Here is a 15,640-nt window from a genome sequence, read left to right as displayed (position 1 = left end):
CCATGTCGTCCGCTAGCTAGCTGATTCTTACTTGCACCGGCAAATTTCCTAATTGCATCACCCCACTTAATTTTCTGCCACCATCGACTGTGCTTCCCCTCCCTTGGCAGCCATTCTGCAACTCTAATGGTCCACCGGTTATCTGCCCTGCGTATTACATGGCCTGCCCTGCTCCACCCTTTTTATTGCGATAGCAATTATATGGACACTCCAAAGCGGATTTCTGCCGTCGGCGTCGCCGTCGCCGTGAGGTTCCGTATGACGTCAACGGCGATGAAATCGTCGCCGCGCTCCGGACGCTGTATGTGCGAGTGAAAGGGCGCGAGGGACGCGCGCTTTCACGGGGAGCCAACGCACGTCGGAGTGCAAACGCCCGTTCTGCGCCCTGCTCGCGGAAGGGCTGCAGAATTAAGAGTCTCTTTCCTCCTTTACAATCACCATATATAGAGAGCAAATGCGACTTCCGTCGCGCGAAAGGCCGTGGGGGGACGAGAGGGAGGGGAGGCGACGTAGTTGCCTCCGTCGCCTCCCCTCCCTCCCTCCCGTCCAGTAGCTCAATTAGTAAAGAATCGCACGCGTGATGCGAAGACGTGTGTTCGTTTCCACCTGCAGCCAGTTGCTCTTTCATAAACTTTCATATGCATTTATGTCATTTCTGTATTTCAATTTAAACTACAATTTCCCCTATGCTGGTCCTTGGTGTCATTGTTTGCCGGCTTCTTATGATGACCAAAAAAATCGAGCCCCTCGGTTTCCTTTCTCGTTCATTACATAATCAGGGTATCAGGGCTTAGTTCACGTTGATGCGAGAGGCAGCACGAAGGTCAATTCGCTCGCTGCTGCTGTCACGCTTCCTCACTCCAGCGTTTTGACAGCAAGTTGCCCATCGAGTGAGATGCGTTCATGTTTGTGCGCGCGTGACACCATGCTTGTTAATTTAGTTAGAATGGCTATGTTTACAAGTTGATACGGCCGATAAAACTACTATCCTTGCTTCGTATAGCTGTCTACTAATTTGCTATCGCAATCGATTCATGCTTCCCCTTTCGAGAGAAACTTGACCCATGCAATGTTTGCAACATCGTAGAACGAATCCATATTCGTAAGACATCAAAAATTTTGGGAGAGTTGGTAGGTATGCTTATACTTACTTTTGCTTAAATAAAGCTTTGATGCGTTGCGCTTTTGTGCGTGCCGTCGGTATCACTATATAGCCGAGTAATTCAAAACTGTTTTTTTTTTTTACGTTTTATGTAGGATGCGCGCGCGAAGTACACTTCAAAAATGCAGACACCAACTGCGTGGTCGGAACCACGCAGGGTGCCTGCCACAACGAATCACTAAAAGCGGCGATATCAACGGTGACATAAATCCTATCTCAGTTACGCAGTGCGATCGCTCAAAGTTCACGTTTCCGAAGTCAATCGCGATACGACGGCCGACGTGTCCGCGCACGTTCAGGGAGTGGCGCTCGTCGAGGCCACGCTTCTGCGACCGGCACGTGCCCGCTCGATGGGACGACCGGCTCTGCGACGACGTCGAGGAGATTGTCACAGAGCGGTCCCGGCTAATGGGTGTCGTTAAAGTGCCGAAACAGGGCGCCCGCTAGCGGGTACGTTTCGGGACCGCACAGAGCGCCGAAGTCGTCCCAGTGCGGGTTCCACAGGCCCATGCAGGTGGCCGACACGTTCTCGTGAAGGTGCTCCAGGAAGGCCGCGAGCAGCTGGGGCTCCGTGTACGACACCCAGCTGTCCAGCCTCGCCGCGACCACGCCGTAGGGTAGCGTAAGCTTGGTGTACGACGCGGCCACGAGCTGGCACGACTCGAAGTAGGCCATGCGTCCGGCCTTCCGGGTGACGTTGCCCTCGACTCCGGGACCCAGGGATTGCTCGCCGGGTGCGGGCACGCGGTCGGCCACTCGCGCCACCTGGCAAAACAAAAAAAAAAAGCGCGAAATGTGACAGGTTGCTAATGCATTTGTCAAATTTACGCAAGTTTGTTATATTACAGGGCGTTGGACGCTTCCTAGCAAGGCAGACAAGTATGGCAGGGTGTTTAATCGTGCATGTTCTGATTCATAATTAGGGAGAAAATGTGTAGTGAGTCATGTTTAATTATACCCGCCGCGGTAGCTTAGTGGCTGTGGCGTTGACCCGGCCTCGGCGGCCGCATTTCGATGCGCGTGCAATGCAAATACGGTCTTGTGCATAGATTTAGTTGCAAGTTCAAGAGCCCCAGGTGGTCGAAATGAATCCGGAGTCCCCCACTACGGCGTCTCAAAATCTGATTGTTGTTTGGTTACGTAAAACCCCAGCGTTTAATTGCTTTTAATGTTAAATATTTGCCTTAAAAAGAAAAAGAATCGCCAACTTTACGTACAGACTGGTCGACCGTTAAAGGAAATGCTTGAGGGCGGAGCTTGTCCGGATTTTCCGCCATCGGAAGAGTACAATCACCTAGATTTGCGGCTGGTTATCTGTGGTTGGCAGCTGTGATTCCTTTCGGCATACCTATGCCATGCACTGACACTGCTTACGCAGCCACTTGCAGCTAGGGCACCAGCAAAGTGAGAGACGCACACGTACGAGTGTTCCCTTTAACAGTGGCCCACGCTGTACATGCATAAGTCAATGATTGACTGCAAGCATTCAGAAAAGAAAAAAAAAGAACTTTCTTTGACCATTGCTGTCGGAACAGGGCACGTCAAATGTCCCGTCAAACATAGCGGTGCCGAAAGCAAAGTGATCGTCTGTTGCAATACGGAGCACATTGAAGTGAAATTTAAAGAAACGTATGGGCGGGTTCGATTCGTCCGAAGCTTCGTGTCCATTGATTTCACTTTGCCACCACTTGATGTACGTAAATGACAAAAAAAACAGGTTGCGGAAACGACTATGTACACTTCGCTTGAAGGGAGATATGGAATCGTGAGATACATTGCGCATAACGCGTGTGTTCTAGGTAACCTACGCAGTTTAAACTTCAGCCATGACAGGCCACCCATCCCCATGCTGACCGAATCTTCGCGAAGCGTCCACAGTTCTTTCAGGACACCGAACAATGTAAGCGCTTCGTATAACGCCTCTCAAACGGAAGAAAACGAGTATTCAGAAATTACTTGAAGAGCTCCTAATTAAGAGGACGCTTTAGCTGGAGGCGAACTCCGACGCTGCCTATTCAAGTGCATGTAAAACGCAGAAATACTTTTATGATGCAACCGCTGGACAGATTTCAATGAAATTTCTTGCATTTGAGAGAGAAAGTTAAATTCTAGTGACTCATAGGAAGCGTAAGTTTGATTTAGCTAGGTCTTGAAAGTGGAAAGTTTCAAAGAAAAAGTTAAGTACGAAGTTTACAGCACGAAGTTACAGCACGAAGCACGAAGTCAAGCACGAAGTTTCTGCACCAAAAACAGACATCGTAGATATGTAACCTGCATCTGCTGTACAGCAGATCATATAAATCAGGCAAATTGAATTTACAGCCTAAGTGAAATTGTTGCAACGTTTACGTGGTTTCGCAAAAGTCATACTCAGAAAAATATAGTCGTATATTTTAGGGCGGTATGTAATGCATCAGTTTTCTCTGCTTTAGATGTATTATTAGGCGCAATTTACAGAATTGTGATGTCGCTTTTTTTATTATCTTCTTTCGTTCACTTTTTCGATGTAGAATTATTTACGGTGTAAATTAAACATGTGCTTCCTACAGCCACTAAATTTTAACTTTTTTATTTGAAGTACAACAACCCTCACCAAAATCAATGCGATGAATGCAGAGAAAGAACACTTTCTTTCTTTCCATGGATTTATTAGAGCTACCGAGCTAAAGCTTGCTCTTAACCCCCAAACTTTATTATTTCGGTGCACATTCCCCATAAGGTACACCTTATCTTCTTTTAAAATGTAATTCGTTACCACATTTGCTTCTCCTAAGACACCAGGAGAACTCTCTAGACGTTTCATTTAATGAAAAAAGGAGTGTTTAGCCGCTCGTTAGGTTACCTTACCCTCCTACTACCGCGAAATTTCCTGGTATGAGCCCCCCAAATGAGTGACTTCGCACTAAAATTGAAAATTATTCATTCATTCTACATTTATTCGCTTTTCACGATTGTGAAGATGCAAGAGATGTGTTCAAACTAAATTATCCGAGTGGACAGAATTATTCGGCGCCTGAGGGGATGATAACTGCCGGCAGCTTCAGGAACCCGAGAGCGTTACAGCTGGACTACAAGCACGACACGAGTTACCTTAAAGGTATAAGTGTCGGCTGGCAGCAGGTAACAGGCGCTTTTATCAAGTCCAGAGATATTCCCAACGCCAGGCCTAAAGTAGCGGTTGTAGAGCTGCCATAGTTGGTTCAATGTTGACTCGCTGAAGTAACTGCAATAGAAACGATCGCAGTCAGCTGAGCAATATTTAGCCTCACTATAAGGTGACAGTTTGGGCTTGTTGGCGATCCCTTACGAGCGGTGTAAGTGTAACGCGTTGCGGACGAGGACAGGACACGCTCCTGTCACCCCCCTTTCCTGTCCTCTCACTTTTGTCGCCCTCGTCCGCAACGTGCCACGTCTATACCTACAGTTCTAAATTTGGCTGCGACCAGGACAGTCGTTCATATACTTACAACGCTCTATGAAGAGCACTTACATCTATATTTGTTTCATGAGGAAACGAGCTATCAAACATGAGGAGCTGCGCGTACGTGCTCGGTCATTCCTCACTCGTGACGAACGGTAATGGCGTCGTTTTCTTTTTTGTTTCAGTTTTGCAATCAAAAACGTCCGTTCTTGGGAACTTTTCGTGACGCGTCTATTCGTCTTTCAAACGTGAAATTTTACGCGGCGGCTGCTTCATGCCTACGCTGTCCCAAACTGGGCGATGAGACTAAGGGCATCCGAGGGGCGCAATTTTTTGTTAAGTCAACCAAAATCGAAAAAAAGAACAGACAATAGAGCCAAAGAAAGCACTGTGAAATTACGTTATGTTTAATTGAAATGTATTGTAGGGACGCTACTATCTGCCGCTGCGAGCAGGACACGGAAGGTGAAGACTCTCGAGCTTATAACAAGCCCTAGCCGGCACCCAAAGACGAACAGTATATGCTGGGTCGCTCCGCCGCTGACTCTTCCCAAATAAATGTGGCGACGGTCGCCTCACTTGCGACCTCCACATATTCGCGACCTCGGACGATGACCACCATAGAAACCAAACCATGGGCTCCCAACAAAGAGACAACCTGTGGCAGACGCTGCGACCGCTTTCGCTATTCTTCACGAGCTGGAGGCCCACCTGTATAACTACCACCGGGTGAGCTGACAACAAGTGAGGTACGACCTCATGGTTCGTGGTCAAACTCTTGCCCATAAGTTTGCCCCAAGAACTGCAAGAACTCGGTGAACGGTCACACGACGAGCTGGAAACATTTGTCATCGCCAGGTATGGCCAGCCCCCACTGTCACCAGCCACGATTCCACCTTTCTCGGTGGACGCGCACTCTATAGCACTCCAAGTGAGGCTAATTCCGACAGCAAGACGACTGCAGAGCACGCTTCATTCCTCATGGACTTCCCGCTCTGATGCCTTGTCGTCGGTCACGTCTCTGCCTCCTCTCCGCCAAGTTCCTCGCGCCGCGTCCCAGGGCGTCAGTCTTTGGCCACACGCTGGCCACTGTGCCTGCACTGCATGGTGATTCTCCTGTTGCGGCAAGCCTTCACCCCAACTTGCCACTCTCCGTCACACCGACAGAAGGAGTATTCAGCAGCTCTGTGGAGGACGCCAGCAGTCAGGCAAACACAAACGCAGCGCTCCGCACGTTGTCTGCGGGGCACACAACTCCAGCCACACGCCGCCACCGCTCCCCGTCGCTCAAACTTGCTTCTCCAAGCACGTCTCCACGACAACTCCTCGGACTCACAGGTTCTAACTGAGCACAGTGTTACGACCGACTACTCGACGACCGCGGAAGTTGCAAGCAACGCGTCTTCCCGCCATTCTATACCCCGTCACCTGTCGCGTCCTTCACCAACTCCAGGCCACACCAGTTCCCTTGCGGACTACCCCGTTCAACCTACTCACTACGGCATACCTGCGCCAATGCCATTTGCATCAGCCAAGGCATACTTCGGACGCGGAAACCGTCCCCGTCGCAGCTGCAGCACGTGAAACTACGAGTTGTAATGTGCGAAATAAATGTGGCCAGGTGAGCTTCAGTGCCCAGCACGCCGTCACATTGGCGCGTCGCCTATGGAGCTCGGAGCTCAACCTCACACCGCGCTTCCACAAATGAGTCGACGGCACTTCAAGCGCCGCCAGAAACCCGACTTTCGGCGTAGCAGACTGACAATGGCGCAGAGCCCGCGAAACCAGCGCTTAACGCTTCAACTGAAACGACATCGCCTCGCACCAGAGAGAACGAATGTGCACGCGAAATTATTACGCTGTCGAAGATGTCGGTGCTCCTGCCAGACGTGTCCCCGAACACCATGAGAAATGCTCCCGTGCAAGGCACGATGAAGCAGACACGCTCAAAAACTTTCTCCTGTCATTGACAAGAAGACAGCGCCTGTCACATTGATGTTTCGGGCAATTTCAACAGATGCACCCACCGTTTCGTCAAGAAAGTGACTATTAACCCCACAAAGCCCGAATGCCATTCCACATCAAAGAAAATTAAAACAGCTTATTCACATTTATTTACGGCTATAGGGGAGGTATGTTGGTACAAAGAAAACAATGAAACAATAATTGTGTACACATTAATTAGTACGGTAATTAATTATTTAGTAATTGATTTGCAGAACTATCCACAACTGAGAACTCCATCCGGTATATCAAAAACATGAGTATGGGCCTTGCATAGGGTTTCCAGTGCTTAAATCAGAGTTTTAGGTGCCAAAATCAGCGTATCAAAAATGATACATTGGGCTTTGTGGGGTTAAATCCTCGACCAGATCGCAGAAGCCAGTACCGACCGCCTGAACCTATGCATGCGCGCCAGGGCCGCTTTTCCTGTAGTGCCTGCAGTGAAAAATGCATCGATACCACCGACATCGATACCACCATCAAGGCTTTTAACATGAAACACCACCAGAGGCTAGCTGTCTGTGGATTCATCTTTCAGACGGCCAACACGCTGTCCTCGGAATCACCGTTCCTCCCATACGGATCTGGCCTTGCGCACGCACATATAGTGCATCCGTGCATAGTGTACGCATGACAAATATTTTTTGAACATCGAAATGCCCATTACGAGCAGGGCACGTGTAGCGGCGCTAACAGCCGCTGCCCCGGAGGACAAGCAAGAAGACTCAAGACAGAACACGCGCTTGCCAGCAGCCAAGAACCAGCGGTACGCTGGGCTCTCCACCATGGACTCTTCCCAAAGAAATGGGGCCGTGGTCGACCCCCTGGTGACCTCCACAACATAACAAATTAAACGGAAATCAAAGTGTACAAAAGATAACTTAATTGCAGCAGGCAGGGCCAGAACTCTGATCTTCCCAAAACGCGTGTGGTGCTCTACCAACTAATCTACCTCGGCGCAATGCTCTCGCCCACTTGCTTCGATATTTGTGTGTGTATACACAAGATTAGCCCTGGGAGTGTTAGCCAGCGCCACTTACGGCCAAGGCCGCAAGCGGATGCGGTCCGATATTTCGTAGCAGTTGGCCTTAAACGATCCCTGGGTTTATTTCAATTAACGCACTTGCTAGAGAGAAAACAGCACATGCCCTGTCGCTCTTTACAAAAAGAGGCCTTGGACGGCTGCCGGTTCTGCCCACTGACGTAGCCCATTGAACTTAGCGAGCAAAAAAAGGCAATGGCGAGTAACAGGAGTGCGGTAAAACAGAAACCCGCAGTTAATGCGAACCATTCTTTGACTCATTCTTTGCACTTCGCGGTAGGTAGATTCCTGTTTCGCATCGCTTTAAAAACAATAAATTAATTTGCGACCGAGTCGAACCTCCGCCATCGAGCACAGCAGCCCAGTGCTCTAACCACTGGGCCACGATCACTTATCCTTGCCTTTTTTTACTGAACAAACAACAGATCGCACGCATACTTCTCTCGTTGCAAAAAGGAAGCTGATCTCATAGAACTTCGTGACGCACTAATTACGTCACGAATCACATATTCCATTCCGTATTGCAGTCTAACTAAACAGCACCATGGAAGGTCTAAGCTCTTTTAAGAAAATCCACCAAGCTTTCCATGGGAGTCCCGATGAGCACCCCCAATACTCACATCGAGAACATCGGACTCTACATAACATGCGGAAACATCGTATCAGCACACAAGCACAATCAGTTTGCAAGACTACGAAGAACCAACCAAAAACAAAACCTCCTACGAATCCTCAAGATCACCTCCAGCTATTCCCCAGAAGAAACGAAACCAATAAACCAGAACGACCACAACCAAATCACTGTAGCGCCCATCCTAAGACAACCATATTTGACTAACGAAAATGACACCAAAAGAAAGAATAGAGTTGCATACCTAAGAAAGAAAATACGGCACACACCACAAGACAGACATGTCTTCGCAGACGCCGACAACCATAATGACCAATGGGCATAGGCACCGTAGCACCGAAGCGGAAATATACGCCATTGTACGAGCCATTAAATAATACGCACAACCCTCGAAAACCCTAAACATCTACACCGACTCCCAATAAGCATGTCCACGCATTTTACACAATAACATAATAACTTGCAAAATATACGAGGAACGGTCAGACTCATCCGGGCACCTGGTCATACCGGGATGCAGGGCAACGAAAGAGAAAAGCGACTCGCCCGCGATACCACCCTCCGGGCCCCCTGCAAGCTCAGCCAACCCCAGATATGGTTGATCCTGCCAAAACATATCACACTAAAAGATCCACGACACCACCCGGAAACTTACCCCAATACACACAACTTACCAAGGAAGAGCAACTCCCTTCTGAGGCAAGCGCAAACTGGTACTCTTCTAACCCCAGCACAGATGGACTTCTACCAAGGAATACCACCACCACGATGCTCCTCCACATGTTGGGGAGTGCTAAACCAGCATCATCTCTCTGGATAGTGCAACGGTGGACCAGGACAACACATCATCACAACACTCTCAACACAGCAAGACCAAACAAGACTCATCGCTTGCACCAAGAAACACATCGCACCACATCCCAAAGAAGACCAACAAGCCCCTAACCCAGACCTAACACAAACCATCCAAGACCACGACGCCGCCTATGAAGCCACAACAGGCCACCTAGGGGTTCCCCGAACACGCAGGGGACCCACACCGGCATTCAGCAGGAATATAAAGTTGTCATTCATTCATTCATTCATTCATTCATTCATTCATTCATTCATTCATTCATTCATTCATTCATTCATTCATTCAACGCTCGGCGCGTGTGCCCCAAGCCATTTTCTCGTCTGCGTTCTTAGTGACATCTCGCGCTCTGAGGCACCGTGATGAACTGCCCCCCATATCCGGGACTAGCCTACTTTCCCCAGTATTTTTCTCGACGGTGTACCGACTGTATGGTCACCCAAGTTAATCAGGGTTTAACATTTCTCCGCCGTGGCACAAATGCCATCGTCGCTTTAACATGCACCATATGGCATATAGCCATAGGTACGCACGATTGCATAACACGTAGTCGCTGATGACGTCACACTTTGTCTTTCTCGCTTAAGCTCCTCCGCTACTTATGTAGAAGCCAACAATCACCATGTCGCAAGCTGGCGTCGAGCGGACGGCGTATAAATCATGCCTTTGTCGCCATACGATCGTCTTCAACGTGGTCGTATATAGTCGTGCTGCTGCCATCAGATACGTATGCTCGCGACCAGCAAACTACTCAATCTACACAAACACGTTGGTACCACCTGGTGTCGATTTATGGAACCCCATACAATGCTAGATGGTCAGGTACCTGCAAAATGCTTCGCATAACATCGATTCCCACAGTGCGTGGGATCTGCTTAACTTTTTCAACTCATTCCTTGTGCCCATAACCACAATTTTACAAGTCAAGTTTACCGTAAGCTCTACGAAAAATCATAAATATTAGTAACGAGGCATTATGCGTCTTTATTTTATCTGAAGATGTAAACAGACACTTTCCGTACGTTCAAACAGTCTATGAACACGCTTTTTTTACTGGTGTAGTAGACTAGTAAGGCAAGTGATCGGACGTTTCGTGAGAGCGCCACGCTCGCTGCTTTTGAAAGAGCGCTGTTGGCACGTGTTCGTTCTTGCCCCGTGACTATACCAGCGTACGAGTGCGTACGTACCTGATCGCGGTCCCCTGGTACTTGCTGGGTGGCATGTCGGGCGGCAGGAGGAATAGCGAGGCAGGCCCCAGGCTGGCCGCCAGCTGCGTCAAGTCCGGCCCGACGGCGTCCTGGCGAAGCGCCACGCCCAGCTTGAGGCCCACTAACTGCGACAGCCTCTGCTCCAACCAAGCGAGAAGCTTGGGCACGCGCTGCCAGCTCGCCGCCGAGAAGGTCTCCGGCCAGCGGAGGACCACGCCATTGTAGGCACGCTCCTGCAGAAGGCCCTCGATGTCGTCACACAGCGGATCGAAAGACGCTGGTGGCAAACTACCAGCGATTTATAGTCGACACGGGTTCAAGGAGTTCACAGGACGAATTCAGCACAGCATTTAGTCCCATGTAGTACCTCGCATCTTGAGCCTTGTGTGCGTATTTTTCGCTGGTTTTACAGCTTTATATACTAACGGTTTCAAATGAAATTAAACGCGAACAGCGGGGGCGCGACCGAAGCATAACTGAAGACAAAGTGCGCGCCGTCGGGCAGTCATCACCAGAGACGGTGATGACTGCCCGGCTCGCGATGCTTAAGCGTTACTGCGATAGTTTCGCTTCTGTTTTCTTCGATTGTCGTTTTCTCGCTTTCAAATCGAAATCAAAATCAGATCATCCCCCCCCCCCCCCAAAAAAAAAAAAAATACACACCAGCGATCCGACAGTCAACCTCGGGGATAACAGGCAAGAGAGCTAGCCGCTTTCATAAAACAGGTCGAACAACGCGTGCCACGAAATATCTGCAGAAGACGCCGCACCTTATACCAGGTTCCTACGACGTCGGCCAGCGTACGCGCCTCCAGATTGTCAAGCAGCGCCTCGAACTGCGGCTCGCTGGTGGACGAGCCGTCGCCGAGCATCATGAGTGCCCGCAGGAACCGGTTGCCCTGCGCTCTGACCACGAAGTTGCGCATCTGCGGTTCCGGGTGCTCGGGCCCGGGTTCCAGGTTGGCAGCCAGCGAAGGGCAGCAGAACAGCGCCACGCGGCACAAAGCGAACGGGAACCGGGAGATACTAAAGCGGATTCTGCTGCGCCCGTTACGCACAGTGAGCCCGTTGGCGACAGCGTGGAACACACACACGGTCTGGTGGTGGGGGTCCGTGTACCGCGGGTCGTTCGGGTTCACCACCTGGAGTGCCGAGGCGGTAGCGCACAGTCGCAGAACGTCAGGTTAGGTCCAGGAATTTAACGATGTCGAAATAGCTACACAACGAACACAAATTACATGACCGGCGCGAATTTCCAGCAGTGTTCTTGTATTTTTTTTTTTTTTTGCGCTGTTTCCCTATCGAGTATGTACCGACTAGCCCAAGCCTCTACCGTCTTCCAGCAGAACCTTACTCGGACAAAAAAAAAATTGTTGCAGAAGCCGTCGAAGATGATTGTCAGAGAAAGCGAAAAGGCCCCTTATGCAGACCGCAGAGATGAAACGCAATGACAACCAATGTTTGCGAAGTCGATAACCCTGCTGACGTCGATAACCATGTTTGTAGATGGCGGCACAAAATATCGTCGCCGTTTTTTTTTTTTTTTTTGGTGGAGGGCACGATAGCGAGAAGATAACGAATACGGTGTGACGATGGAAACGACGACAACTAGGGCAGCATGGCCTAGATGGAACGACGACGGCACGATGCCAACGGCAAGACGACGGCGGCATGAGAACAATTGAATGACAACGGCTACGCACGCGTGCTTTCTTCTCCGCTTGTTTACTTCACGTAGGCCAGATATGCTTATGTGGCCATTCGCTTCAATGCAGATCCCATGCACTGCGGCAGCCGGTCTTCGCGAATCTGCCGTGAACCGGCAAGACAAAACGGCGCATCTCGACAACAGACCCGCAACCGTCAGCCCAGGCGGCGGAGAAATAAGGAGCCTTCATGTAGGTAACGCTTGGTTGCATGTAGGCCCCCTACGCATAAACACGTCAAAGTGCCACCACGGACAACAGTGTCTGGAACCTTACGACGCCACACAAAGCTCACGCGCGACAGTGTGTGCGTCTCAGCATTCGGCGCCGAACGCACCCCGCAACTTGGTTACGCGAGAGCAGGTGCCCTTAGCTGATTAAAGTCCGGCCGCCAACCACGAAAACAGGCGAGAGAGCCACACCAACCTGTTAGCTTTAAAGGGGCCGTGAGCCACACCCTCGGGCCTTGTGCAAAAAGTCGCAGTGTCATAGGAAATTAGTGGACAGCTATACGAAGGATAGTAGTTTTAACGGCCGTATAAACTTGCAAGCATTCGCTTACTAACTAAATTAACAAGCATGGTGTCATGCGCGCACAAGCAAACGTGAACACATATCATTCGATGACCGCGGACACACGCTGTCGAAACGCGGGAGTGAGGAAGCGCAGCAGCAGCAGCGAGCGAATTGACCTTCTTGCTACGTCTCGCTTCAACGCGAACTAAACGGCGAAAACACAGCGCACGTCGGACTCTGTCCCCGTCGCAAATCGCTTACCCCCCTCCCTTCCATCGCTCCGGTGCCTTGCGCGCGACGGAAGACGGCGCGCTTGCTCCCCGCTCTCCTCCCTTGCGTGCGCGAGATTCAGCCGCCAGCGTCGGTTCACCCTTGCACAGCCGACGGCGCGCGGCGACAATGCTATCGCCCTTGGACTTCATGCGGAACATCACGGCGACGGCGAAGGCCGAAATGCGCCTGGGGTGTCCATATAATTGCTGTCGCAATAAAAGCACAGTCCACGAATAGCATACGCTGCAGCGAACATTTAGTCAAATTTTTCAGCCATGTGGTGGCGCGTCGAGTTCTCAAGCAGAACGTGATCACCTTTTTCCTAAACACCCTCTTTTCAAACAAAGGCCGTCTCCTCACCCGTTTGCCGGGATTTCCATAGTCGGCTCGTTTTGGCTGATGGCTGCCAGGGCAGGCCGCAGGCTCACGTTACTCGCGCATCCTGTGAAGGTATGAGCCTGGGAGGTGCTGCTACTATGGAGCGGCAGTGTCTGGCCGACACCTTCTATGTCGACAGAAAAGGTGTTGACGCTACGGCTGTCCCTTCGCCGCTTCGCTGCCATTCTCACGCAGCGGCAGTCGCCAAATTTCTGTGAAAGGTACCAAACGCGACTTCTTTTTCCCGGGATCAGTATAGCAGGGACCCCGTGCAATACTGAGAAGTGAGGCTGCCGCTGGCATCTCCAGCAGCTCTCGTGGTAAAGCTAGCGACCGAGGTGGAACCCATCGGCGAGCTGTTCTGCACGTTATCGATGTACGAACACGATAGAAAACAGGCCCCACACAGACGACGTAACAAACCGCGGATCGGATGACCACTACGTGTAGTCTGGGCACCTCCAACGGCGCAGCTAAATGAAGGACGTTGACGGGAAATCAGAAACATTAAAATATGGCACTCGTAGTATCTACACTCCTACCAGGTCTTTTTGCAAAACATATTTCGGTGATAATTCCTGGGAGGCACCGAACTCGTTTCAAGATGTTTCTGAGGCCTGAAAAAAAAAAAAAAAAGGTGGTTGAGGGCCCCTTTAACGTTCGCTTTAAGTACGACTGACAGCCACGTAATCACGGCGAACGTACTAGTTATGAGAAGGAACGTCCCGTCGCGGTGACTCAGTGGATACGGCGCTTTGCGTTCTGTTGCAGAGCACGTAGGTCGCGGGCTCGAATACCGGCTAGCACCGGGAATCTATAGCACCCCAGGTTCAAGCAAGCCACGAACCTGGTGCCCATCTATGCACTGTTCAGAAAATAGCGTCTCGTTTCCGTCGTAGCCCAAGTGGCTGGCGTCGGCAGACCTTGTACAGGAAGATGAAGCAGGCTTAACGCCATCTAGCTGGCCGGCGCCCTGATGCCAGTATACCTCTCCTTTCACAAAATCAGCCACACCCCCGAGGTGTACCAGGGTGTCCTCCAAAGGTGCGCACGTGCCTTTTGCGAGGACTCCGTCGATGCCTCGACGCTAGGCGTGGCGGCTTCCCGGTAGATGGGCAGCATGTTCTCGGGCCCATTGCCCCCGCCGGGCGCGTCCGTGACCTCGTCGGGCGGCGGCGCTATCAAGACCGTGGCGACGTACAGAGACACGAGCACGGTGACGAGGACAGTGACGACCATCGCGGCGGACATGAAGAAGCAGTAGGCGCACGAGGGACCCGGCGAAGCGTCGCGGCGGTCGCATCCGTCGGCGGTCACCAGGTGGCGGTAGACCCGGTACGGCATCAGCAGCGGTAGCTCACCCGCGTCCGGCTGGTATGCGTTCACGTCCATCACGCTCTGCCCGGTGAGGGATAAAAGAACATTCGGTAACTAAAATACTGTGATTTGAACAACTGTCAATAAAGGGCGACTAACGATCAATAATTTGAGCTTTACTGGTTATCTCCCGCCATTCAGGGATGCCAAAAAAAAGCCACGCTTGCATATCGAACAGGGTAAGTAAACCAGAAAAGACGCAGAAATGAAGGGCGGTGGTGACGCAGCCTTTAAGTTCCACATCATCAATATTTACGTGGTCTGCTCCAGCATAGTTAATTTTGTGTCGGTAAACGTGGACTACATTGTATTAAAAAAAAGAATCGAAGACTAAACTTGGCAAGCTTCAATAACCATGACTGCCCCCAACGGCCGAAATACCTAGAAATACCTTGAATTCCACGACTTCACAGTCAAATTAAAGAAATGAGCATTTCGGACTTCGTGTTCTCATCCAACAGTCAACCTATACCACTGAAAAGTTCGCTAAATTTGAAGAAAGCTGGACAGTTGTATCAGTGGATTACGCTTCTGCAATTTCGAAATAGCTACTCCCAATCGCCATAAAAGAAGGCCTGGTAAACAAAACAAAAAGAAAGCAAGAACGAAAAAAAAATCACCGCCCCTTCCATTCCGTGAAGATGGTCGAACAGCGAAGCTTTGTTAGTTACACCGAGTGTTACACCATTAAAGTCAAAGTTCGCAAGCACTCTATATTGTAAATGTTTTGTTTCACCATTCTTTCACCTCATTTCCGTTTTTGCGCGCTTCGGGTGGTGACCATGCTTTAAAAAAATGTACGGCCTGCTGTGTCAGGCCGGCTGCAATGGGAGCGAGCATCCGAGTCGTAGTTGCATTCGCGGCCGCTTAGCTGGCCCGAACGGCGCTACTTGCAGGGGATGGGGCGCGTCGGCGTCCACCGGCGACGGCGTTCCTAGCGCGTTCCTCGCGCTTTTTCTACGACGTTCCCAGACAAGAGTCCTTGACCAAAGCTCCGTATATGCAACCAACGCTAACTTTTCTCCCATCCCACTCCTCCGTTGACCTATTTTTTTCCTACACCACCATT

At 50.6% G+C, this 15,640-nt stretch overlaps 1 protein-coding gene across 1 annotated transcript; it reads right to left on the bottom strand.

Annotated features, from left to right (window-relative positions):
• Positions 1-910: 910 nt before the first annotated feature.
• On the bottom strand, positions 911-11,596 carry LOC119458740 (uncharacterized). The gene is made up of 4 exons (XM_049670333.1): positions 11,092-11,596; positions 10,301-10,554; positions 4,253-4,385; positions 911-1,927 (listed from the first exon to the last, which is right to left on the bottom strand). The coding sequence occupies exons 1-4, from the start codon at positions 11,245-11,247 to the stop codon at positions 1,568-1,570; spliced, it is 903 nt and encodes a 300-aa protein (XP_049526290.1). The 5' UTR covers positions 11,248-11,596; the 3' UTR covers positions 911-1,567.
• Positions 11,597-15,640: the final 4,044 nt, after the last annotated feature.

The sequence above is a fragment of the Dermacentor silvarum genome, chromosome 7 (assembly GCF_013339745.2).
Source record: "Dermacentor silvarum isolate Dsil-2018 chromosome 7, BIME_Dsil_1.4, whole genome shotgun sequence".
Lineage (NCBI taxonomy): Eukaryota > Metazoa > Arthropoda > Arachnida > Ixodida > Ixodidae > Dermacentor > Dermacentor silvarum.
This window is presented reverse-complemented; position numbering and strand designations above follow the sequence as displayed.